This window comes from Lytechinus pictus, chromosome 1 (assembly GCF_037042905.1).
Source record: "Lytechinus pictus isolate F3 Inbred chromosome 1, Lp3.0, whole genome shotgun sequence".
NCBI lineage: Eukaryota > Metazoa > Echinodermata > Echinoidea > Temnopleuroida > Toxopneustidae > Lytechinus > Lytechinus pictus.
Window position 1 is genome coordinate 16,580,474 of NC_087245.1, and position 26,765 is coordinate 16,607,238.

The 26,765-nt window shown below is 35.1% G+C and overlaps 1 protein-coding gene across 2 annotated transcripts in view; it reads right to left on the minus strand.

The window, feature by feature from the left end:
• Positions 1–26,322, minus strand: part of LOC129258336 (low-density lipoprotein receptor-related protein 2-like) — a 53,055-nt gene extending 26,733 nt beyond the window's left edge. For both annotated transcript variants that reach the window (XM_064097264.1, XM_064097258.1), the window contains exons 1-22: positions 26,208–26,322; positions 25,377–25,511; positions 23,949–24,074; positions 22,719–22,847; positions 21,461–21,607; positions 20,024–20,143; positions 19,050–19,169; positions 18,647–18,757; positions 17,332–17,454; positions 14,604–14,732; positions 13,617–13,881; positions 12,777–12,905; positions 11,765–11,935; positions 10,920–11,158; positions 10,200–10,442; positions 8,906–9,028; positions 7,210–7,332; positions 6,850–6,975; positions 5,895–6,020; positions 4,816–4,938; positions 4,340–4,453; positions 3,109–3,228 (exon numbers count right to left, since the gene is read on the minus strand). In XM_064097264.1, coding sequence (XP_063953334.1) covers positions 3,109–3,228; positions 4,340–4,453; positions 4,816–4,938; positions 5,895–6,020; positions 6,850–6,975; positions 7,210–7,332; positions 8,906–9,028; positions 10,200–10,442; positions 10,920–11,158; positions 11,765–11,935; positions 12,777–12,905; positions 13,617–13,881; positions 14,604–14,732; positions 17,332–17,454; positions 18,647–18,757; positions 19,050–19,169; positions 20,024–20,143; positions 21,461–21,607; positions 22,719–22,847; positions 23,949–24,074; positions 25,377–25,511; positions 26,208–26,298 — 3,133 coding nt within the window. In that variant the 5' untranslated portion in view covers positions 26,299–26,322. The remainder of the gene's footprint in view (positions 1–3,108; positions 3,229–4,339; positions 4,454–4,815; positions 4,939–5,894; positions 6,021–6,849; positions 6,976–7,209; positions 7,333–8,905; positions 9,029–10,199; positions 10,443–10,919; positions 11,159–11,764; positions 11,936–12,776; positions 12,906–13,616; positions 13,882–14,603; positions 14,733–17,331; positions 17,455–18,646; positions 18,758–19,049; positions 19,170–20,023; positions 20,144–21,460; positions 21,608–22,718; positions 22,848–23,948; positions 24,075–25,376; positions 25,512–26,207) is intronic.
• Positions 26,323–26,765: the final 443 nt, after the last annotated feature.

A 26,765-nucleotide genomic window follows, 5' to 3' on the forward strand; every position in this document is an offset into this window, starting at 1 on the left:
ACTGACACAGAGAAAGGCAATTGGGGGCAAAGAGAAGGAGTAGATTTATTGGGATTATAGAGGAAAGACCGGCCAGGAGAGCATTCCATAAAGCATCCTGTCATAAGTGTTTATAAGAGAGTATTATAAGCTACTGTAATATTTGATTTGATTGGCCGAGATCAAATTTTTCAGTGAAAACCAGTAACAACATGCTTTGTGAAATGTTCCCCTTGGAAAAGAATGGAGGATAGTGGAATTTGTTGCAGCCCGGGAGGGGGGGGGGATAGCTGTGAGGTAACAAACTGCAATATCTTCAAATATTTTCTCCAAAAAAACATGCTACTTGTACACACAGTACCGAAAGAGCCGCTATGGTCTCCCACTCCCAGGTAGGTAATTTTCCATTGCATTACACTGCTTACATTTGTCAGTTGTAGGTTTGAATATGGATCAAATCATAATAAAGCATAACTGATATCACTACTTCTTTTTTTTTAATGTCACATAACCAATACCAATTTGATATATGAAAACAAGACATGAAACAGGCCCCGTCTTGCAAAGAGTTACAATTGATCCAATCAATCTCAACTGTATGGAAATCCATCCATATCATAATTTTTTCTACTGGAAATTATCTCAATCTCCTTAGTAAACAAAGAGAACCACGCTGAATCTTCAAGGGAATGCTAAATGTATGAATATACATCAAATCTAGAAAATGTTTTGAACAAATTTGAATTTTAGATGTTGATGTTGCTGGTCGTCCATAGTTGTGGTTAATTGGATCAATCGTGGCTCTTTGTAAGACGGTGCCCAGATATACATTGTATGCTTGAAGCTCACCTACATGTATGCCATTCAATGCTATACATGTACATCATCACCTGTTTCACAAATCATTTTGCACACATGATAAAAAATGCAAATTACATTTACATCTATTGGGCCACTGGTAATACATGAATTCAGAATATAGGGTCATTGCAATCATGCATAAATGTGAGACTACATTGTTCCAATACGGCATTATTTTGGCTTACATAACACTACACGAAGATACATATAACTCACCGTGTGTAAAATTGATTGAGGATGATATGAAAAGGTTTAAAACAGTAAAGAAATATGTTATATTGAAGCTATATATCATAGACTGTACATGTACATGCAAATATCTACTCCAAAGAAGATGGAATTATGTGAATGGTTTCCCCAATTACTGCTCTGCAAATGGACTTATTGGCCTAAATTTACAAAGGTGGTTTTGGATCTGTGCTCTAAATCTATAGGTTATGCAGACTGCATGCAGCAATATACAAATAGCGAATAGGCATGAGTGCGATGGTGCGAGATTTTGAATGAGGTGAAAGAAAGATGCTCTATTCAATGAGGCGTTAGCCAAGTTGAATAGAGCGTCTCTTTCTTTCACCGAATGCAAAATCTTGCACCATTGCACGAATAAGAATATTTGCTATTTGTGTTGTACAACGCCTCAGAATTTTGCGAAAATATGAAAAAAACAAAAAAATTTCCCTGCAGTAATCTATGAAAAGGGAGCAAAAAAATTGAAAGCGAAAAGCAAAATCCCACAAGCGCAGATGACCTTGGGCAGTATTGCGCATTTAGCCAGCAGGCTTATACGCGCGTATTACACCTTCATTTTACTGAGCGCAATGAATAAAATCGTATTGTGACGTCACCTCCTAAAGCTGTGCAACGGTACATTTGGATGGTACGTCTTGTGTGCAACGGTACGAATGTTTGACATTCAACCTCCCATTTGCTCGCGTACAACAAGCTAAGTAGGCGTTGTACAATTGCTCCTAATTCAGCACATACGTGAAAAACTTTAACTGTCACAGCAAATAATATTCATGCTTCTCACTCAAGTTACTGCATTGCTGAGCCTACCGTTTATATCAAATTTACATAAACAGTGGGTAAATCAATTCAAAAAGTGAGCTTATGACTGTAAGTACCTTGGTAACAAGAACAAATTAAGGACAATGTAACTAGAGCATGCTTCCTTATCAGGCTTTTTTCTCAGTATATGAACTGAATATAAACCATAATCAATATATGAAATGTGCATATGGCTCATTCCATGGGGTTGGGGCAATTTTTGTGACATACATGTACCAGAACTCCAAAACCGTGTCTCAAGTAAAGAAGGCAAATGTATGCATAAAATTACCAGTAAAAAAAATGGCATCTCATCAAGTCTTACTTCTCAAGCATCATAATGTATGACAGATTCACACCTGAGAATTTATTGCCAACTTTATGCCAATGTGATGTCCACGTAACGGTGGTAAAACTTTGTATTTGTTTTGCAGCAAATCCATTAAAGATTCCCAATTTCCAAATGAATTAGACATCATCTTTAAATTGACACATCAAAACTTAACCCCATTTGAACTGATCTTCTCTGTGTAATGAAAAAGCTGATACCATTGTTACATGGACATCACATGATTTGTTGCCCCAACCCCATGGAATGACCCATATATGATAACTCCAGTTCCAGACAATGGATTCAACTATAGGAATATGGGCCATAGTATTCCTGGTCACTATTATCCTGAGGGTAGCAGGCCTCATCAAAACACTTGTCCCCAAAATTTGTCCCAATTGCAATATACTGGTACCATAACTTGAGCCAGATATCTGTTCCCATATTTGTCAAAGAAAAGATCTATCAAAGAAAGACTATACTTATTGAAAGTTTATTTGCAACAATTGCACAAAAAGAGAGGTTACATAGAATAGGCAATAGATTGAGCTATAAAACAGTATTCTTCTTATGAGGCATTTGCAAATGGTATTTAGATTTTGGTCAAGTTCAAAATGATTATGCAACAAATTGTATGTCCTCCTCGAGTGTAAAAAGGATCAATACATCTACCCCGTGCATCTCATTCACACACTGTACATAAGTGATAATTCCATGCGCACTACAAACAGATATTACTTCCTCTGCTAATCATCAATCTAGAGATGGCAATGTTTATGTACTTTTTTTCTAAAACAAATCTACATTCTTCATCTCGAAAAGGAAACTCGGTACTACAACAGTGCAAAAAATGAAAAGTGAGTGAAAAATCAAAAGTGAGGCATACATACCACAACCGATTTCATCAGAATTATCATAGCAATCCTTTCGACCGTTGCAAAAGAGAGTTTCATTGATACATGTCCCAAATGCGCAGTTCATGTAACCGCTAGGGCAATTCTGATCCCCACCTGTTTTATGTGTATGAAAGGAAGAGAAACCAAACAGACTTTTAAAGGGGGGTGCCCTCTCAGGGGGTTAGGCTTTTTTTTTTGGGGGGGGGGGCGGGGTTGAAGTACTTGTCTTGATTTACATACCAGGTGTACTTCAAAGAAAAATCATGTGAATTTTGGTATGAAACCAGCTTCAGAGCACTAAAACTTAATGCGGCTATCACTGAGGAGGCTTCCAAAGAAGAATACAAGCATTTTCAACAAGTTATGCAATGAGCCAGGGGCATTGCTATGTCTGTACATACATTATCTTTTGTTTGGTATCATTGAAGTTCCCCGGCTGGAAATTACCACAAAAACAATAACAAGCTATCTACAGGAACTACTTCAAAACTTTGGAGATGCAAACCAAAGTTTGGAAATGAATAAAGGTTGGTTTCATTTGCAATGTGTACAGTGCGAATCTGTACATGAACTCTGGATGAACCAAGCATGACCAGAGTACAGTGCGTAGAATGTACTGTGAATGTACAGTGTAGCCACATGTAAGAGTACATTGTGCATAGGAGTCACAGACACAACCAAAGGCGGTCAACACAGCCAACAGAGACTATTTTTTCAATTGGAGAAAACCAAGCATAAGCTAAATGCATCTCAGAAACGGTAATCAAATTCAGGTTGATAAATCGCAGCTATATGTGTCTAAATTATAGCATTTCATCCTATACTAAGGTGTGTTTCAGGTTTTTTTTTGGACAAATACAAGCACTCATACACATCTTTCATCGTATAGTTTGAGAATTTTTTAAATCAGCTATTCACAAAGTGCAACTATCCCTTTAATACTTAATTAACACTGATTGAATCATGTGGCTGGTGTTTGGGCCAACAACCTGCAACAATTGGCGATGGGCCCAACATACTGTACATAACACAAAGTCAATTCTGATTATCTTATGTTAGGTGTTGAAGCTGGTGTTGATGTTTGGATAAACACCTTGCTATAACAGGACAATCCATATTCAATAGCCTCATTTCATGTTAGGCACTGTGGCTGGTGTTGGTGTTTGGAGTAACACCGACACCACTTTCCAGCACCAGACTAAATGCAAAGCCCTCATATACTTACAGTCGAGTTCATCTTCTCCATTGGGGCAGTCAACTATATTGTTACACACCTTGCTTCCTTGGATGCAACGTTCATTAGAACAGCGGAACTCACTCTCACTGCACAGTCGGTATACTGTACATAAACAGAAAGAGAGTTTATGGTGATGTGAGCTTTGAAGGTTTGCTTCGTAGTGAGACTAGGTGACAAGATTTTGGGTATTACAATGCAAGATAGTTCTAAAAAGAATTGCAGAGTTATCTTTCAGATATATGAAATAATATATATATATTATAATATATATTATATAATAATATGATAAAATGATATATATATATATATATATAATACATTTCAATTCTTATTCAAAATTCTTACCATCACTTTGACAGTATCATTTCCGGATTCATAGTGCAGATAATGAATAATTCCTGACCACATATGATAATGCACATAATTTTCAAACAATATGGTACATAGATTTTTATGGAACTCACCGCATCCTTCATATTCATCTGATCTATCTCCGCAGTCATTATTGAAATCACATTCCCATCGTTTGGGGATACACTTGTGATTATCACATCTGAAATCTCCTATCGGATCACACGTCACTTCAGCTGTTACAAGAGTTAGAAAAAAGTTAGAAAATGAGATGGTACTGCATTGTAAGATAATCTGAAGTACAATTTTATTCAACCAGGAAGTAAAAAGTAGAAATAATTCTAGTCATCTGGCTAGAAGCATCCCCAATCAGACATGGATCACTCACTGTTAAGTCCTGCATGCACGTCCACACGACTAAATTTTATTTCTGCATTTAACTTGCAATCTAGATTTTCACTATTACACGTTGTTTCAACCTTATGCCCCCAAAGCTGAAATGAAAAAAAAGCAATAAAACATGAAAGGGGCTCGGACTTCAGGCAATTTAATCCTAAATACTTGATAAAGCAAAGTAAATCTTGATCTTAAATGCATTTCAAAATTCCAAACTTGTGAAATTAAACAAGAGTCTCATAACAAAGAGAAACGAAATATATTTTACATGTATGCTCTGTGACACAGGGTAGCCTCGGCAAACCATGAAAGAGTACATGTACATGTAGAATGACCATTTCCATTTGTTTTCTTTCTTATCAATAAAAACACATTTTCTTTTTTTTTCGAACATCAATATGACATGTAACACGAACAAGTGAGAAAACTATTCACAATATACAGCATCCCTACAGCATCCTAAGACAATTAATTCTGAACTCACTGGGGGACTTATCAGTCACATCTCAACAAAACCCCGTCCGTCAAAAAACAAAAATAACCCCTGAAGCATTTCATGACATCACCATATCTCATAAACAGGAATAGCAATAGCGATATCAACATGTAACCATTCATACAAAAGTTACAATGTCACTGCATTATCAACTGATTGTGAACTTGCCACACAAGCAAAAATGAAGCCAAAAATGTAAGACACGAGTTTGGATCTAATAGTCTATGTTGTCACAAACAAAACACAATTCTGCCAGGGTTGGCATTGTTTAAGTTTAATGCCATCATAATGATTACTTACGACAGCCATCTTCATCACTAGTATCAGAATTCCTGCAATCGTAGTATAAGTTACATCTGAGATAATTTGGGATGCAACGATAGGAATCTTGACATCCAAACCAACCAGGCGGGCATGTTGATTGATCTGGGATACAAACAATAACAGATCAATAAGCAAACTACATAAGGAACATCGAAGAAAAAGTTTATTCGAATATATCAAATTATAATTATTACCCAGTGATAAAGTATTATGTTTTGAAATACAGGACTAATAAATTGTTTTCTGAATGAAGTTAACATTCATTTATCTATATTCTGATAGATAGAGGTCCTCAAAGTCTGATTTCATTAATTGTAACACTGTATTTCAATTAGCCTATAATCTAGCTTGAGGCTATAAAGGTAAATGATGTCTGATGTGGAACACGACGCTGCAGAATATCTAACCCTTGCATCTTGTATACTTCGCTTCTTGCTTTAGTATTAGTTTTATCAACCAGGATTCGGAGCTGCCATCGGATAAACATCAATAAAACCAAAAAAAAACTCAAGCAAGAAAATGTACAGTGAGTCCAAGTACAAAGGAAACAAGGATTCCCAGCTATTTTTTTTCTCCAAAATTGTCAAATAATTTATGGTATTTCATCTACATCATCATGAAATTTTATTTTTCCTCCATAATTAAGTGAAAGATACGTTATTAAAATAAAGGCTCATACATAGAAGAGCAAGAAGAGTAAGAAATTTGGTCTCAAATCAAAGAAGAAACTTCGCTCCTATTGTTCTTGCCAAATTTGTTATCAAAACTTTTCAAATGCTTGTGATATTTTTCTCTGAAAACAGGCTTTCTTTCTTCCCCGAGACACACAGTATGTTGCATGATATTTATAACTCAAATGTTAAAACAAAATATGTGGTCACTTTTTGTTCAACGTATGTTAATGGCAGCAGGCATATCGAGGTGGACTTACAGCATGTTGAAGGTTCATCTGACATGTCTCCACAATCATCATCCAGATCGCAAACCCATGCCTCAGGAACACAGAAACCATTGGCACAAGAGAAGTAACCTTCCGAACATGTTGTGTTGGGATGTGCTACATGATGCAAGGATAAAATTCATTCATGATAATAATAACTCTCACTCCATCTATGAATTCAATAAGATATCACAAACTACAGTATAATATATTGCAGAAATTTCTCTGCTCTTGGTGGTGACATATAAATGAATTCTATGCTGTTTCATAACATGTAATGTTCTGAGAAAATGGCAGATAAACTTTCTTGTATTATAAATGTAATGGCGTTCCCCAAGGCTATATACTTACCACACAACTCTTCATCTTCATCATCGTTATCAGGGCAGTCTTCATCTCTATCACACACCTCACTACGTGGGATGCACTTTCCACTGTTGCACTTGAATTCCCAATCTTGGCATTCATTATTAACTGGATATACAGAGAGGAAAAAAAATGAAGATTTTCAAAGAGATCTTGTTACCCAAATTCCAAATGATGATATTTGCTCTATATTTCACATCGATAGTGATAACGATTCACCTATAAAATTATAGGGACTTGATAATTTGCACAAAAAAGACACTTTAGATAAAAAGCAAATGCTGAATGTCATATCACAGTTGTAAGCTTATCCTGGTCAGTATGTAAATGAGGGAACTAATGACGTCAACACTGAACCTTCCCTTTGTATTTTATTATATACATGTTAATAATAAATAAAATGAATATTTCATTTTTTCATATTATGTAATAATTAGTTTTATTCAACCTTAAAACATATGGAATAGCCATAGTTCAACCTTTAATGACCCAATGAAATTCTTCCCTATAGTCAAATCTGAAAAACTTGAAAAACTGTATAATTTAAGCAAAGAAAATGCAAGTGTGACATCATCAACTTTCTCATTTTCATATCACTGTGTTGTGCATATACAGAAACTTAAGCAAAATTTAAAACTCTTGTATTTTTCTCTTTTTTTTCATTTGATACTGACACAATTTTCAATGTCAAGCTCAATTTATATTTCTTCTTTTTAATTTATATAAACTTTTCGTTGGGGTGGACTTCCCCTTAACACTCATTTTGCTGGGTTAATTCATTTTGTGCATACTGTTACTTGCACGTAAACTAATGACACTAAAGCCCAACACACAGTATGCAATCCGATACAACGCAATTTTTTAATAAATCACATTCGGCATTAAATATGAAAGTTCCAAGAAGAAAAAATTACTTTATTTGAAGTTAAGCATCATGTTAGGGATAATAAATCATAATTTTGCTTTGTGGCAAGCCCTGTTGTCGGAGTAAAGTCCAAAGCGGCTTCAAGTCGTAGCCGACGATGACGTCATTGTGATTTGGAATTGAATTTGCTTTTATTTCTACAGGGAGGCTCAAACTTGACTGAATTGTCATTTCAGTAGTCATACCACTATTCTTATCTATGATTGCTAAGATTTTATTGGTTGGAATATTCATATCAAATGTAATGATAATTTATTTGAAAATCGGATCGCAATGAATCACATACATGTAGTGTGTACCCGGCTTAAGGATTAATTTGAGATTAGTGAAAGACAAAATACCAGCTTGTGAGTGATGGGCAAAACTATATTTTATCACATTAATCTATTCTGAGCAACCAGAAAGCAAGATTCTTAGTACTAGGAATATTGATATTATAATAAACAGCATAGAAAGACATTTTGCTATCATATGAGGGAAAAGCCATCCAATATGATCATTACTGTATCTTTAATGATCATTATTATTCATTAGACCATGATGCAATACAGCACAACTTAAGTTTTCTAAATACAACCTATGGGGAATTTGTCAAACTACGCTCTGGTATTGCACAGGCAAATTATGCAGACCAAAATATGTTATAAATACATTTTTAGAAACACATCATAGAGAAAATGATACTTTTTTTTATCAATCAATATCTGAAAAGACATCAAATTAATCAAAGAACGAAAATGGAGAGCTTGTACTTACTGCAGTGTGATTCATCTGTGTCATCATTACAGTCGTAATCACCATCACAGAGCCATGGAATAGGAATACAACTGAATCCACCATCACACTGGAACACTGCAGAGTCACATATCCTTTCTCCTTCTATCGGAACAAAAGAAAATGTAAAATCGGGGGGGGGGGGGTGTTTCTTAAAGAGTTAAGTGTGACTGCATAATCACGGTTAACCATCGATGAGCGTATAGTATGACATTTTAAAGCAAAAAACTCATTGATGTATAAACATGCCTTAGCCCATATCCCCCGGCAAGATCTGACCCTAAGCCCTGTTCATTCATGTACATGTATGTTCATTCAGCAATACAATATTGCAGTATTTGAGGCATACATGTATACTGTATGAACAGGGTAAAAGAGGGCCGGGGTTCATTGAATGACCTTAATCATGCCATTGAACATTCATGTTCATGCAGTGGTGTCTACATAAATGAGAGACATATTGTGCTCTATCACAAGAAATTACACTATTCTTTCCATTACTTGCTTTGTTTGTTAAAGGAGAATGAAACCCTTGAAACTAGCTGAATCCATATCAAAGAGAAAAATCAAAGAAACATATTGTTGAAAGTTTGAGGAAGATTGAATGAATAATAAGAAAGTTATGAGCATTTGAATATTGAGATCACTAGTGCCATGTAGATCCTCCCATCGGCAATGCGACCAAGATCTGTGATATCACACACGTACAACTCCCTCATTACTTTAGTACTTATTTCACTTATATTCTCACTTTTATAGAGTCTATCACAAGGTTAGGTGTTTTCTTTATGAGATGACAAGTACAGAGGTTTCACAAAATTATATCATTGATGAATCGTTTGTCATATGATTAGAATGAGCAAAAAGAGATGTTTTGGGGTATATTTTCAGTGTCCGAATGGGAGAGTTGTACGTGTGTGACATCACAGATCTTGGTCGCATTGCCAATGGGAGGATCTCCATAGCATTAGTGATCTCGACATTCAAATGCTCATAACTCTTTTATTGCTAGTCCTATTTTACTCAAAGTTTTGTTGATCTTATTCTTTGATTTTTCTGCTTTCACAAAAGCTAACTTGCTCCAAGAGTTTCATTCTCCTTTAAAGCAGCACAGAATGGCCTTTAGTAATTAATGACATCATTATTACTATTTTTCTGTCTATACATTTATCCTTCTAATTCATTTCACTGTTTTGTTATTTCAATTGTACATATATTTCTTTTATCATGCTCATTCACCCGATGTCAAGAAAAATGAAAGTCAAGAGGTTCTTACCGGGGCAGTTCCTTTCATCCTCCCCATCAGAGCATTCAGCTTCTCCATTACACTCATAGAACCAAGGGATACAATCGGCATCGGCAGAACAGTGAAACTGACTACTGAGGCATCTCTCCACGCAGATACCATTATCATCCATCTCATAGTTATCAGGACACAGGCAGGTATACCCTCCACCCGGTGCCAGCAAACAAAGATGGCTGCACCCTCCGTTGTCTGTTCCACATGGGTTCACAAGCTCTAGGTAAATTGATTAGAGTCATATGAATTGATTAATTTATTACCAAAGTTTTTGTTGAGACTTATACTGACATTGGATGAAATGAAAAGTACTTTGAATGCATCTGTAGGACATTGCTATAAAAATCAGCTGTCCCAGTAAACTGGGCATTGTGGCATGCACCCGTAGTCCAAGTGTGCCCCTGTAATCTATCTTGTTTCTCGTTGTTGATTATTTAACTGAATATGGTACAATAAAATCTTAACTTTGGAATGGACATCATAATGTTGTTAAGGTAATTCTGTAAAGCATGTACATCCATCCCCTATAGAAGGAACCGTCTGGAAATTATTTTTCTCAGTTTTCTACTTCATATCAAAAATTCAAATGCTCTTCAAACATCATGGCTTGACAATTCCATGAAATAAATGATGGAAAACAGGGGTCGGATGTACCAAAATGTGGGTTTTCATGGCATTGATCTACATTGTAATTACCTGTATCTTGAACTAAAGAATGATAGACGGCGAGATCAAAGGGACGATGATACATGCCAGTAACAAACTCCTCCTCGTACTCTCCAGTCAACTTGTGAGCCCTGTAGATCTTTTTGATATTCCATTCGGTCCAGTATACCCAATCATCAAACACAGCAACACTGAATGGATGGGCGATCCGATGTACAACATCGTCATTCGCAATCTCATGGATATTGTTGCCATCCAAGTCTGCAAACCTGCAATGATTTTAGTGAATTAACTTTAATAAACTTGAGTATGACAACATTCAATTTTCTATCATGGAAGCATGCACTCGATTTCTAGAAAGTAGTGTGTTCTTCAACAGACACACAAGATGACCTTTACAAGTTAGGTGAGGTCATGATGTGTAAAGGTGAAAGAGTATATAGATGTTACAGTTCTCTATCATCCCGAGTTTGCTCAATCTTGAGGTATTAGTCTGATCAACACTGTCATAATCGCAAGATTCATTCCAAGAAAAGGGTTCTGGCTTGAGAGTAGAATGTGAGCTTAGACAGAGATGTCAAGTTCAAAGACCAGTGATGCATGGGATTTTCAACAAGAGATCTCAGCATGATATTACAAGGCATTGTGTAATGTAAATAGGGATAGGCTGTGGTACAAGCACGAGTAAGAGCTTTGGGGGGAGTGTAGGAGTACCTACAGTAGGAGGAGTTTCAAGCCTAATGCGTAAGACTTGGCTAGTCTGGCTTACCCTTTGGAACATGCACACTTTGGAACTACCATAAGACATAACTCTAATATAACGCTAATACTATCATAATTTAAAAAAAAATTCACAACACACATAAACAACTTACGCGATATGATCAAGATGCGCATCAGTCCAGTAGATTCTATCAGCAGTATAATCTACAGTGATTCCGTTAGGCCAAGCAATGTCTTTATTATGTATCTCAATAGCGTTGCTACCATCCATTCCCATACGTCCAATGTACGCCCTCAGTCCCCAGTCTGTCCAATACATATTCCTGGTGAAAGACATCAGAGAACACTGAGACATATTAATCTATCAATGAATTTCATAATAGAAAACAAAAGTGAATAATAACGTTATTACGTCATATGGCAAAATAACATATCTCTCGTCATGTTGACATTTGATAACATTATTATTTTTCACATGGCAAGATAAATCATTGCACCATCTTGACAGCACTCTAAAGCCTCCATACATATCAAAGAAGAGAGACTCTTTACTATTGGTGTCAAATTTCTGAATAAGACATTCTGAAGAATTGTGAAATTCATCTCTGAAACGGGTTTCTTTTTTTCTGGGACGCACTGCAAGCAGACCTTGTAATATTATGTGATAATACAGTGCACAATCTTGTAGAATTCATGTTAAATCAAATGTATGCACACTCACATCTCAATCCTTCCAAACATAAATATCACCTAACCCCATGTATTGGAAGACAATATCAATGAAAGGATTTTAGTCACAATCGATCTTCATTTCTTCACTTGGGTGTTTCATAAAGCTGTTTGTATCTATTGGGCAACTTTAGGAATGACAGGTGTTCCTATCCTGTGGTATGTATGTGCACTAAATTTTCATTGTTCTTTAGCTCCTCAGTCATCTTAAAGTCTTTCATAACTTAAAGCTTTCAATGAAACGCCCAACTAGTATGTGGCATGGGATGGATTTCAGCTTTCTTTGGAATGACTAAAGAGAGGATTATATTTGAATTTCTTAATGTTTTGTACATGTCACCAAAGAAACAGACTTTAAATGTGAAAACAAAATTTTTATCAGAATTTTCTTAAATGAAAAAAAAAAATGGGGACTTTACAGTATGACATGCTTACCCATGTTTTGGATCTACTGCCACTCCTCGTACCTGGGAGAGGTTATTTCGTTTTAGAACTCGACGATTACTTCCATCCATCTCACACACCTCCAAGACTTTCCTTGGTCGATCTGAAAAGTACACTTTCCTACAGAAAACAAGAAAGAGACAGCACATACAAGTAAAAGAGTTAACGAATGCATCATTCTAATTGTACACACACACAAAATGTACATGTAGCCAAATCCATTTCTGATACTAATGCATCACAACGGAAAAGGCAAAAGTACATTTCATATTTCCCTTTCTCAATTTCTTCATCTCTCTTCTGAATAATTTTTTTATCTTGGAAATCAGCATCAAAAGATACTGGGCCACATCGCAAAACATGATAACTGTCAGAAATGGATTTGAAATAATGCACTATACAAAAATTTAGGAGGAAGTAGGCAAATAAAAATCGAAATAGTAAATAAACATTTACAAAAGAATTCATTCTTTCTGTATAGTCCCAAGAGCATTCTAGCTTTATCCCTTGTATGATAGACAATATACCTACAGCATACATGTAATACTGTTTGGTTATTTTACAATCAGTGGCAGCTACCTTAGTGACATGGCTCTTTAGGCAACAGAAATCATTGTTTCTATGTAAATTACAATCGACGTCAAACATTATGATCAACAGCAGGTTTAACGCAACAGTCCAAGTCCAAGAACAGGTTCTTATCGGGGTCGGAAATTCTGACTCGGAATACATAAGTTTGCAATTTTATTCATATGGAAATCTTGATTTTTATTGAATGCTTAGCCATTGATGGCAAAATTTTAGCAACGCTATTTTTTCTTCTATACATACCTTCCAACCCAATCCACTGCGAGTCCCTCTATGCTGTTGCCATCATCATCAATGATATCCACTTTGTTTTCACCATTCATATCCATACGGATGATGTGATTTGAAATGACATCCGATACAAACACCTGGTTTCCAACCATATCATAGTCCAGTGCCACGGCGAATTCAAAATTAGCTAAGATGGCGGTGTTGGCAGAGGGATTCGATGTGTCATAGTCTCTGACGTAGTATCGATTTGCAACCAATAGGTGGGGAATTTCTTCAGCTGGAAATGTATCAATGGAAAATAAATTAATTTAAGTAAGCATTGAAGAGTTTTCAAGGTATCCATTGCAAACACCAATAATCTATTTTGTTCCAAGGGCTACAGCACACTACTTTTTGCTAATATCGTCTCCTCTACTGTTTAACCATCAAAACATAACAGCTCTGCCTCTTCCTTCTTCATCTCTTACTCCTTTTCTTCTATCTTTCTCTTTCTTCTCCCCCTTCCTCCTTTCCCTCTATCTTTGTCTTCTTCCTTCTGATTTTCCCTCCCCTCCTCTCCCTTCATCCTTCCTTCTCATCCTCTTCTCATTTTTCCTCCTTGTTTTCCCTCTATCTTCCTCTTCTTCCTTCCCTTCCTTCTTTCTGATTTTCCTTCCATCCCTCCTACTCCTCCTTCCCTTCCTTCCTCCTTTTTACTGGGCACGATAACATAAAACTAGGGACTTAATTACCATAAGAGTAACTCTAAATGATGAAAATACTATGCCCCATTTCCTTTTCTTCTACTCCTCCCCTTCTTCTTCATCCCTTACCCCTCTCCTCCGCCTCCTCCTCCTCCTTGATCCTTATCCTCCTTTATATTCTTATTCTTCTTCATTTCCTCCTTTTCCTCTTTCTCCTCCTTCCCCTTCACCTTCCTCTTATTCCTCCTCCTTCTCCTTCACGTTTCTCTTCCCCTTCTTGGTCTATACTACACTATAACTCTATAGCATACATTACTTTTTGTTAATAAACAGGATCCATCTGGCTGGAGATCATATCCTCTTGTACAGTCACAGCTGTACGAGCCCTCTGTATTCAGGCAGATCTGACTACACACATCAGGAGTCATCGCACACTCGTCAAAATCTGCAGTAAACAAATTTACACAATCCATATAGTTCATTATTCAGCATGATATTTATACAGAGTTGGTATCTGACAGGCCTTCACTAAAACACAGGGAATAGCTACCTGAGAAAGGATGATGATAGACAATAATTGTGTGCCTTCTAAATAATATCTGCAGATACATGGCAGAATACAAATGCCCATTATCTTCATCATCCATTGTCTTCTTGTCATCGTATACATCTGTAATCATTACCATCTTTATCATTATCAGGATTATTAGGATTATCATCCTTCATCTTCATCTTACTTTATTATTCATCAACATTAACATTCGACTATTATCATTGTCATTATGTATCTTATTAAACAGCACTGATAAGGGATAATAACAGATAGGGATTGAGTGACTTTGTGTACATGCAGGTTGTAAAAATCTGAGCTGTGGGGCCCCACATTCAAGAGGAAACCCTACAAAAATCTCCTTTCTTTGAGAAGCATCATTACATGCTTCGCAATGAATAATAATACTATTTTCCCTCCATAGCCTACAGTGTTAACCCAAGCATTCATTTGGATGCCTATGACACTGTAGTCATCAATATCATAGCAAATTCAGCAATCGATTAGCTTTACAATACAAGGTGATTTCTGCGTAACACAAAGGTCTGCATTTATGATTACAAGATAAGCTGCAAGAGAAAAATATTTTTAGAACTTGAACTAAGTTAAACAATCCATTTAAGTATAAATCCTAACTAGGAGATAAATCAAAAGGGCCATTACAAAAAGCAAAGAATAATAAGATATCATTTCCAATAAGGCCAAGTAAAAAAAGATAGTAGTTGATCGTCCGGGTTTTTTGAGAGCAGTGATGAGGGAGGTCCTTACTATTTGCTATCTTACTATTTTTTTAAAAAACAAGGAGGCATTTTCTCGGCCCGTTTTTCTTACATCAGTGATGAGGGAGGTCCTTACTATTTACTTTTTTTTTTTGCTTTTTTTTATTCAAATGATTGTCAGGCCATGTCAAACTCGAATTATGTGATCGATGCATGCTCAATATTATAATAAATGAGTAGAAATATATATATTTAGATATATATATATATATATGCATGATATATATATATAGATATATATATATATGCATAATATATATATATATATATACATACAATTGATTGGAAATCTATGGAAAATGTATTATGCGATAAAAATCTATTGATATATTACTGATGTATACCGGTACTGTATTGTTGTAAAGCAAAATGTTCATGTCAAGTGAATGATTTAAACATTATTCTATATTAATATATATATAAGGGTAAAAAATGCATTGGGGGGGGGGTTATTTTTATTACCATGGAGCCATGTTCAGTTTTCCAGAGCCAATCTCTTTTTTAGCTCTGGGCATGGTTTAATCGCATCGCAGTTCCAGCTGCTTGTAATGTATATTCGTTTACATGTTTAATACTGTTCAATTTTTATTCATTTTTTTAATTGATATCAAGGTTAAATGATTATTGAATTAATTGTTAAATGTTCACATAATGTTTATTATTTCAATATTTACTAATTTTTACAATTGTCCATCAAATTGAACAGCTGAAGGAAGAATGAAGTTTATCAAATTTGAACAGAATTGGCACTTACTGGAATCCCATTAATGATTTTTAATCTTGATAATGAATAACCCACTTGAAATTATTTAATGAATATTCAATGCATTGCCTGCTGATGTTAGAAAACTCCCCGGAAAACTTGCCAGAAAATTCAATTCATTTTACAAATTCACAAGTCGCGCCAGCACAGTCAAATCACATCATCCCAGCACACCGATTCACCCAACAGAGTCACAAGCACAGTCAATCACCGTAACACACATCGAAGTACAGGCGCTATCACTCACCAAAAAAACCCCCGCTGAAATACAAATTATGTCTTTAAACTTGATTTATCTGCGCCATATTTCCAAAGCACGCGACGGATTAGTTCAGATTCAGGAAGCGGGGTCCCCGAAAATGCACCAAAAATGAAGAAATCCATGATCTTTTCCGAGTTTGCAAACTTTATTTTCTCGCTAATTTATGATGGTATCTTCTAGATTCCAATAAAAAAACAAATCAGAATTTTTTTCTTTCTTGCATTTACGGCGATATCGGACTTTGCAATTGTTTTTGAAGTTGCGAGAGAGATCCCAGAGCACATGAGAGCAAATCGCTCGCCAATCTTGTGAATATTTTTCGCTATTCAGCAGCCATAAAGATAGTAAATATCAAGAAAATTGATGCTGCAATAAAAAAGGGAAGCGCGGACGAGAAACGTCACATTTTTTTTTTTTTTTTTTTTTTTTTAATTATTTTTTTTTGCCAATTTTTGAAAATAGTAAATAGTAAAAAATTTCATGCGGCGGCAAAAATAGATGCGCGCGAGGACGATCAACTACTTTCTTTTTTTACTTGGCCTAAGTTGCTCAGATTTTCATTATTCAAAATATTTCCCACATAGGATGTTTTGGTCTTATGCAACACACATGATTATACTACTCTGAAGAAATAATTTTTTTTTCAAAAAAAACATATAAGATAATAATAAGAGCTTCAATATTTTTTACCGACACAAGAGACCCTGTCTGGTGCTAAGACAAATCCAGGGCGGTTAACACAGGAACACACAAAGCTTGTTGCAGTATCGGTACACACATCATCACAAGGGTTGTTTAAACATTCATTTATACCTGAAAGTCAAACAAATCAAAATGTTAAAAAGTAACTTTCTAAAATGTGGAGGAAATAAGGATTAATGCACCCATTCCAGTATTATTTCTTCATTTCTTTATTTATTCATCTACATGTACATGTACTGATTTATCTTGAGATTATGAATGGAAACCATATTTCTTTGTGTATGTGTGAAATCACTCTTTAAGCATGAATAGTGGGGAGAAATACCTGAAGACTACACAGATAAATGTAACTTTATAAGAATAAGGTGATCAGGAACAGTAAAACCCACATAAAGTCGCACTGTGTGATTTATCATTATGAGGACTTTAAGCGGATTTTTGGTCAGAATAGTCAATTTTTAATATTTTAGTATTTCATGAAAAAGTATATTTTTTCTATGGACTACAAAAAGATGGGTGTGCCAAACAAACCCAAATAGTTGTTTTGCCAGTTTTAATTAGACCCATATTTCGTCGTTTTGGATTATTTTGCAATTTGTTCTTCTTACTGAAACCAAAGTATTCTCCTTATTTTGAACTCAAATAAATTGTAAACCAGACAAGATCTTTCATTGATGCCTCTCTATGTGCCTAATTAGTGCGTCAAATTTGGAGCTGATTTTGATGACCTTGTTTAGGATCATGATTCTAACCCTCTTTTTGTCACCTAGCACAATAGACTTGTCAACTTTAATCCCTCTTTTCTCAAAAGTAAGATTCTATGGTAGTCAAAGTTCTTCTCTTTGTAATGAGCTGGGTCATCCAATGGTAGTGGGTTGTATATATCATTTTAAAGCTGATATCCTCTTCTTTCCATCGGGATATTTAACTGAAAATTCATTTCTGGCGACTTTTCGTGGAATAGCCATGCCTGGTCACATATTAAAGCTCTATTGACCATTGATCTGATAGAAAATATGCACATTGAGGCAAACTTGAACACTATAATCCTAATCCTAATGCTCAAATGATATAAATATGACACCAAATGATATAAATCGTGGCAACATAATAGAATAATTTTCAAGAGTTTTACCACAATTTATCTCATTATGACATAACATTATGACCATTGTTGCTGAGCATATCTGAATATTAAAGGCTTCATTATCTTAGAATGTTTGTGGGGCTAATATCGAAACAAAATGTATTTGAACACTGCAGAAAAATAAAATAAAAAGTAGCAGGGTCTTTTTTTTCTTACCACAGAATCTTTCATCTGACCCGTCTTGACAATGCACGGAGCCATCACAGACATCACTATTACTCACACACCGGCCATTCTCACATGTGAACTCATCAGCAGAACAACTCGCTGTACATGTAACAAAAGAAAACAAGTACAAAAACAGATTGGAACATCTTGTAACATTTTGATGAAAAGAAATAAGATAATAGCATATTGTTAGTTTAAAAATATCTGTGGTAAAATAATCGCTACATTCTGTAAATTTGACAATGTAATGAAATTCTGAGCTTTTCTATTCAAATTGGCAAATTTCTAACATAAAATCACAATGTCCATCACTATACACTTTGTACAAGTGATTAAAAGCAATGAAGAGGAATATATTTATAAGATGAGAGTATAGGATTATATAACTTACGACAATCTTTCTCATCAGAATTATCTATACAGTCATGGTTTCCATCACATCTCTGACTCAATGCTATACAGACACCATTATCACATGTAAATTGAGTTATCGATGAACACTGCGGATAATCTGAAATATAACAAGCATTGCAACAAATTAGCAATGAATAAAGGTTAAACGGAATAAAAGATAATGAACAAGACTATTAAGGTACATGTAGCAAGTGTAATGCATGAAAGCAGAACAAGACAAGCAATAATACATAAAATCAAAGTGTATTTTTTTCTGTCTTCTAAATTTGAATAGCTACACCGAGAAACCTTGAGAGCTCATTATTAATATCAACACAATGCAGGGATCTCAATTATTCATACATGTACACATACTGTACATTCTACATCTTCTTGGCTTTTTTATTGGTATATAGTTTGGGGTAGTAATACGGAAATAGTACGGTTTATTTTCAATTGGTCTAACTCCAACTCGTCTACTATCACTTGGTCTACCATCAGTTTGTACACTATTCACATGGTCTACAGTAATTGCCATTTTGATCACCTACCATTTCGTCTAATAAACGGTTGGTCCAGTAGCCACTTAGTCCATATACCATTTGGTCTAAATGGACTAAGTGTTAATTGGGCAAAATGAATGAAAAGAAAATGGTTATTAGACCAACTGCTTATGAGCCGAAATGGTCATAGACAAACTGGTGATTAAACAAAGTGATTATAGGACCAAATGTTTATTGGGCAAAATATGTTTTTAGATGAAATGTTGGATGAAATGGCATTAGACTAAATGAGGGTTGACCATGTGAGGAGTAGACAAGTTGGCAATAGACAAGTTGGCAGTTTACCAATAGTATGTTACTAGTAAGGTATTAGTACTAGCTTACTGTAAGGCTTTGAACCCTAAGCCTCGGAAGAAGAATCCTAAGAGAATGACCCTACCACACCACTATACTACATCAGATCACTTACCACAGCCAGCGTGTTCATCTGAGCCATCGCCACAGTCACTGTGGTGATCACATTCATACTGGCTAAGAATGCACAGACCATTATCACAGCTAAATTGATCAGGATCACAGGGCCTAATATCTGAACGAGGAAAGGGCAACCATGATGTGAGTACAACATATCCGTCTGTCTTTCAGCAGCCTCCCCCCCAAAAAAAAAAAAAAATGACAGCATACATATCTCACAAAATAAAATAAAAAAACAACAGATAAATGGATGATCATACATGTAAACCTAGTCTCCTTGCTAAAATTAGTAAATCACAAATCATCATTCTTTTGACTTCAAGAAAATAATTTTCTATAGGCAGCAATGCAACTAATAATCCAAATACATGTAGGGGCCATTGGATGATTATAGAACATGTGGTTTTGTTGGGGGTTTTATTTCGGTTGAGACCGCGAGCTTCGAATCTTGTGATTCTGTTGATAGTTTTTATTTCTTTCAAATGTCTGTCACTGCAGAATTCAAAAACTTAATACATGATAAAGCATGCTATATAGTCAGTGCTGACAAATTTCATGAAATGCCCCACAACTACAGTATATTTAGGTGGTTTGCTTCAATGTTTTGAATTGATGTCAGCAGTGGAAAGCTGTAATTCTCTGAAAGTTACCATAGAAATATCAAAACCTGGGAATTCACTGAAATTTTCAGACCTCAGAATTTAGTCAGTGCTGACAAATTTCATGAAATGCCCCCATAACTACAGTATATTTAGGTGGTTTGCTTCAATGTTTTGAATTGATTACGTCTTGCTTTATTTGTTAAAACACAGCCTGAATTTCATAATTTCAATAAGAAATATTTATGAAAGAGAGGGACATAAAATATCTGCATGAGGTACATGTACACTGGCTTATCACATTTTTCATCATGTACATCTTCATCATACTGATCAATTTTGTCTCTTTGTGAGAGAGGGGAAATGAAATATCTGCATAAATTGGCTTTCTTACTTATTTCATCACATTTTTTTCTTCACCTTCATGATACTGAAAATGACTGAATCAATTACGACTCTTTGTGAAAGAGGGGACATGAAATATCTGCATAAATTGGCTTTCTTACTTATTTGATCACATTTTTTTCTTCACCTTCATGATAATGAAAATGACTGAATCAATTACGACCCTTTGTGAAAGAGGGGACATGAAATATCTGCATAAATTGACTTACATACTTACTTGATAACATTTTTTCTTCATCTTAATGATACTGACAGTGACTAAATCAATTAGGACTCTTTGTGAAAAAGGGGACACAAAATATCTACATAAGTTACATCGACTTACTTGTTTGATCACATTTTTCTTCATCACACTGACAATGATTGAATCAATTATGACTCTTTGTACGCGGGGACATAAAATATCTGCATGAGGTAAATTGACTTACTTGTTTGGTCACATTTGTCTTCATCTTCATCTTCAGCAAATTGACAATGCGCCACACCATCACATTCTTGACTCGTTGGTATACATCTCTCACCATCAAAGCGCTTAACCTCACAGGTGAAGTAGCCTGTCCGACATCTGTGACCAGCTGCAGGTAAAATCACAATAGATAGTACTCCCAGGTCAAACTCCATAAATTCCTGTCTACACTTCTATAAACAGCTTGCTTTCATAAAACTCCTATTAAAATATTCACAGCAAAGATAAAGTACCAATAATCTCTTTGCATTCATTGTACTCACATTATTTCTTTCTCTCATTTTATAAGAAATTAAATCTGACAGAAATTCACCACAGAATTTGTAGAATGTGATGGCAACTGGTATTTCATAAAAGTGCAGTCTATGCAAAAGGCCAAGTCCACCTCAACAAATTGTTGATTTTCATATAAAAGAGACAAATTAAACAATGCTAAAAACTTCATCAAAACTGTAAAGTATGAAAATTCAGAAATTTTAAGCTTTGATTAGTTTTACTTATAATCTAAAAAAAGGATAAAGGCTGATATAAATGAAAGAGCAAAATGGGAGAGCTCTATACATGTAGTGTTTCTCTCACCCACAAAATCTTTTGTATGTTATTTTATGAAATATGGAACAGACATGTATTTAGATTATTAGTGCCTCAATTTGACTTCAGTTTCAACATATGGAAAAGCCATGACTCTTTAAACATCTTCTAAAAAAAAAACAATTTCATATTCCACAAGTATGTAAATGTGGACATTCAAATGAATTATATTGCTTTCAACGTGTGTGCATAACCAGGATGTAAAAAAACTTTTAAAAGAATTTGAACAGAAACACAGGTAAAGGGGGAAATTAACCCCAAAACATACGAGTGGAAATTTTTGGATAGGCTATAGTTGTCCCATTAAAACAATCTTAAGGAGCTGTTTGAAAGACCCTCATTCAATAAGTATGATGAGCAACAGAGTTCCAACTTTGAATGAGGGGTTTTTTCACGAATGAGTTAAAAGTGATTTAGAGTCTTGCTTAAATTTTGACACATAAATGATATGTAAAGCACAATGTTATTGATAAATACGCAGTAGCCCACATGCGACTTTATAGCATAGTTTGATAAATGCTGCGGTCATTCCTTTTATATTGCACGCAACTGGGAATTCAAGTCTGACCCAAAGTCACAGTTAAATCTTTGTGAAACCCCCCCCCCCCTGGAGAGGTACATGTACTTACTGCAATTAACATTTTCATCTGATCCATCCCCACAGTCATCGACAGTATCACACACTTTGAGATCAGAGATACATCGGTTGTTATCACATTTGAAATGTAATGCTGGACAGCTCCATGTAGAAGGTACGACTAATATAAAGAGATAGATACATTTACATCACAAAGGGATAGTTGGTAAATATTGCTATTATTTTCATAGGCAGCAGAGAAAAGTTTGATGTCATACTCTCAAGTACATGTACATTCATCATTTGTTATATGAGCTACATATATTTTAAAATAGAAATATTGGTATTACTTGTATTAATACTCTTGTAAATCATTTAAAAGCATTATGTCAAATCATGTCAAAATACAACTTGAAATGAACATGTACCCTAACACATTAGGGTCCTTTTTCTTAAAAGTTGCATAAAACTACATGTAAAATATACATGTAGGCCAGTACTAGGTGATAAATAGACTTATTAGTACATATTTAAAAAAATCTTTATGAAAAAAAAGATTAATAGTCCAATACAACGAGGTTACAGGAATTTCAATGACCAATAGTAAAAACTCTTTTAAAAGTATATTTAATCCATGAACATATAAAGTGTTTAGTATTCAAATCAAAGGCATGACTTTTCAGGCCCAATGAACAATGAAACAACAGTGTTTAATGTAAGTATACAGTGCATGTAATATTTCCAAAAGAAATTCTTTAAAATGTAAGTGAAATGAACTACAAGATTCATTTATATCTATTCTGATATAGCTTATACAAGATGTAAATGAAATGAAACAAAATATCTAGCTTAAATTCATTTCAATAATGGTGGAAAAAACACTGAGATTCACCATCAAGAATACTGTAAGTACAGATGGGCTATAATTGGGAAAAGACTGGTTTTACAAATGAGGGTAAATCTTGCTAAATTTATAGCTATTTTTACTACAGAGTACAAACCAGAATCATTTGGTACATACTCATTCAACCATTGGTAGCAATAACATTGGATTTTGTTGGATTTTCTTTTGTTTTGGTGAACATTACATGTACAACAACTTAAGTTTATGGTTAACCCAGTGGAAACTGAGCAGGCCTGCATCTATATGCGGTCTGGGGTATTTGGGAAATGTACGTACATGTAATACAGACAGCATCATCATCAATTCCCTATAAACTGTATACATTTGTCAGAAATGGAGGGTGGGGATTCTCATTATAACGTTAGGTTTTATACTTACCTGTACATAATGGGGGTTCATCACTATCATCCGAACATTCTGAAATACCATCACAATATTTGGATCCAGGAACACAAGTATTTGTTGATACACATCTTACAAACGAGTCTGGACATGGAGTATTAGCTGTTGAGTACAGAGGAAAGAGAAAAACTCATAATGTGGAGCGTTCTGGCCCAGTAGATTAGTCTTCGGACTTTAAAACAGAGGGCCATGGGTTCAAATCCCAGCCATGGCATAATATTTTCTTCAGCAAGAAATTTATCAGCATTGTGCTGCACTCGACCCAGGTGGAGTAAATGGGTACCTGGTAGGAATTGATTCCTTGAAAAGCATGTGCGTTTAAGTTCATGTAATTACGACTGCCAAGCAAACGACGGGTAATAATATCCAAGTCATTTGGAAGTGCATAGAGACAATATAATCATAATGTGATATGCACTATACAAGAATTGTTTTATTATTATCATTATTAATGTACATCAGTACAAAGTCATGGTGTAGCGGTTCGAACTCTCGCCTTGTAATCAGAGGGTCGTGTTTTCGAATCCTATCGTGGCCTACATGTACATGTAGCATCACACTTTGCCACTCTCCACCCAGGTGTTCAATGGGTACCATGTGGGTTGATCATAAAGCTGTTCATAAGTTAATAGCGACTTTAAGAACGACTGGTGAACCTTTATCACACTCTATTAATCACCAATGAACATTTAATGGTCAATATCATTTACCACAAGAGAGAATCACCAGTCGTTCTTTAAGTTGCTCGTAACTTACGATAAGCTTTATAAAATGGCCCCGAGGTATGATACGAAAGCCTATGTAAAATATGCCTAGAAAGTTACATGTAGTCTGGGAACTCTTGTTGGAATGCTCCCCAGGGAGTGGAGAAAGTACATATATTGTGTTTGGGCATGCCAGTATCTCATAACTTGTGTAAAAATAATTGCAATGAAAAGCACTTAGAAACAAAGTGTAAATATATTAAAGCGCTATATAAATGTAACTATCATTAACTACTATATTATGTGATTTAGACCCACTGTAACACAAATATTATAATGACTGAGTCTGGATTGATAAAGTAGCACTGTAATACTGTATGTAGGACTATGATCTAATCTCTGGAGATAATAGGCTTGGAAGTAAAACCTGAATCATCGATGCATTCGATCAGTTTACCAACAATCGGCAACATAATAACACTTTTTACACTAATCGAATGCTTGAGTAAACCTCAAACTTCAAACCTTGTTTCTCCTTATTCATTCAATCTCTCATTGAATTTGTTCTACTTTCAATCAAGTACTTCTGTGGAAAATCATTGGTCAATTTCATTCGCAATTTATATCATCTAAAAGCTTAGGATTTACTTTTTTCATCCAAGATAAACACATGAACGGAGGCTTAATCTGTAAAACTCACCACAAAAACTTGCATCTTCGTCTGAATTGTCCATACAATCATTTTGACCATTACATCTTTCAGAGGGATCAATGCAGAGATTGTTGCCCTCACCTGGGCAATGTTCATAGTCTGTGCGACAGTCTGTCAAACTTTCTGTCAAATATAAGACAGAAATCAAAATGGGTTACATACTTTGAGAAAAATGAATGTACATGTAGATGTATTCATTTAGCCAGATGGCAGTTCGATATAAAGCTCTTTGCTTTTAGTTCTACATGTACATCCTCCATCTTTTGGTTTTCATTTTACTTCTAAATATTTTTCAATAAAAGTCGGTGGAAATAAATGAACAAATGAAATGAAAACAGAATTTACAGACCACAAACCTCATCTCGACGAAAGGTACTTTCAAGAAATACTATGCTCACAATGTATTATGATTTTTCTTTAAGTCAGAATAAATGAAAGCCAGATAAAAGTGGGTCTCAGTGTACAGTGTAAATTTTTTTTGATGAGACTGAATCCAGGGCCCCGCTGCATAAAAGTTACCATTATGGTATGCCATCCAATGGCATCTTTTACAGAATCTTTGATTCTGATCGGCTGTTGATCAATTACCATGGAAGTTACCATTGGATGGCAAAGTTTCCATAATAGGTAAACTTTTATGCAATGGGACCCTGAAAGGAAAGTGCTTATTAAATGTACATGTAGGTTGGTATTCCATGATAAATGCAAATTTCTATTTCATAATATATGCTCGCAAAGTGATGGAAACTGATCGATAATTGTCAGAATTTCACAGCTCACACCTTATAACGACACAAAATTATAGTTCATCTCACTTACCACAATCGAGTTCATCGTATGATCCACCGCAGTCTACCTTCCCATCACATCTTCTCGATAAATCAATACAAATATCTGACATCGGACACATGTATTTGTCAGCGGTGCACTGGCTATGCACTGAAATGAAAAGATGAAAAGAAATAGAAATGGTTAATCAAAGGGACTTTGATGAATAAAAAAGTGTGGCACAATCAAATGATATCATGTATTCAAGTATAAAAGAAGATGTATGAAGAAATATGCCCTTCCTGCCCTTGAGTGGGCTCTGGGTTCTGCAAATGGGAGTACACGGGCCCCATAACTATATTTGTTGGTTGATCTTAATGCACTATTACTTGCATGAGTTGTTAACCAATCCATGTACAAGTATTACAAATTAATATAAAAACTGCAGCATTTGTTGTGAATATACATCTTCAATGATCCAAAAGTTAAGAGAAATGACATTGATCTATAGAAAGAGATACATGTACTACATGTATTTCGATCAATATGAAGAGAATAAATGATGAAAATTTATATGTGGTTGCAGATCAGGCCCCTTTCACAAAGAGT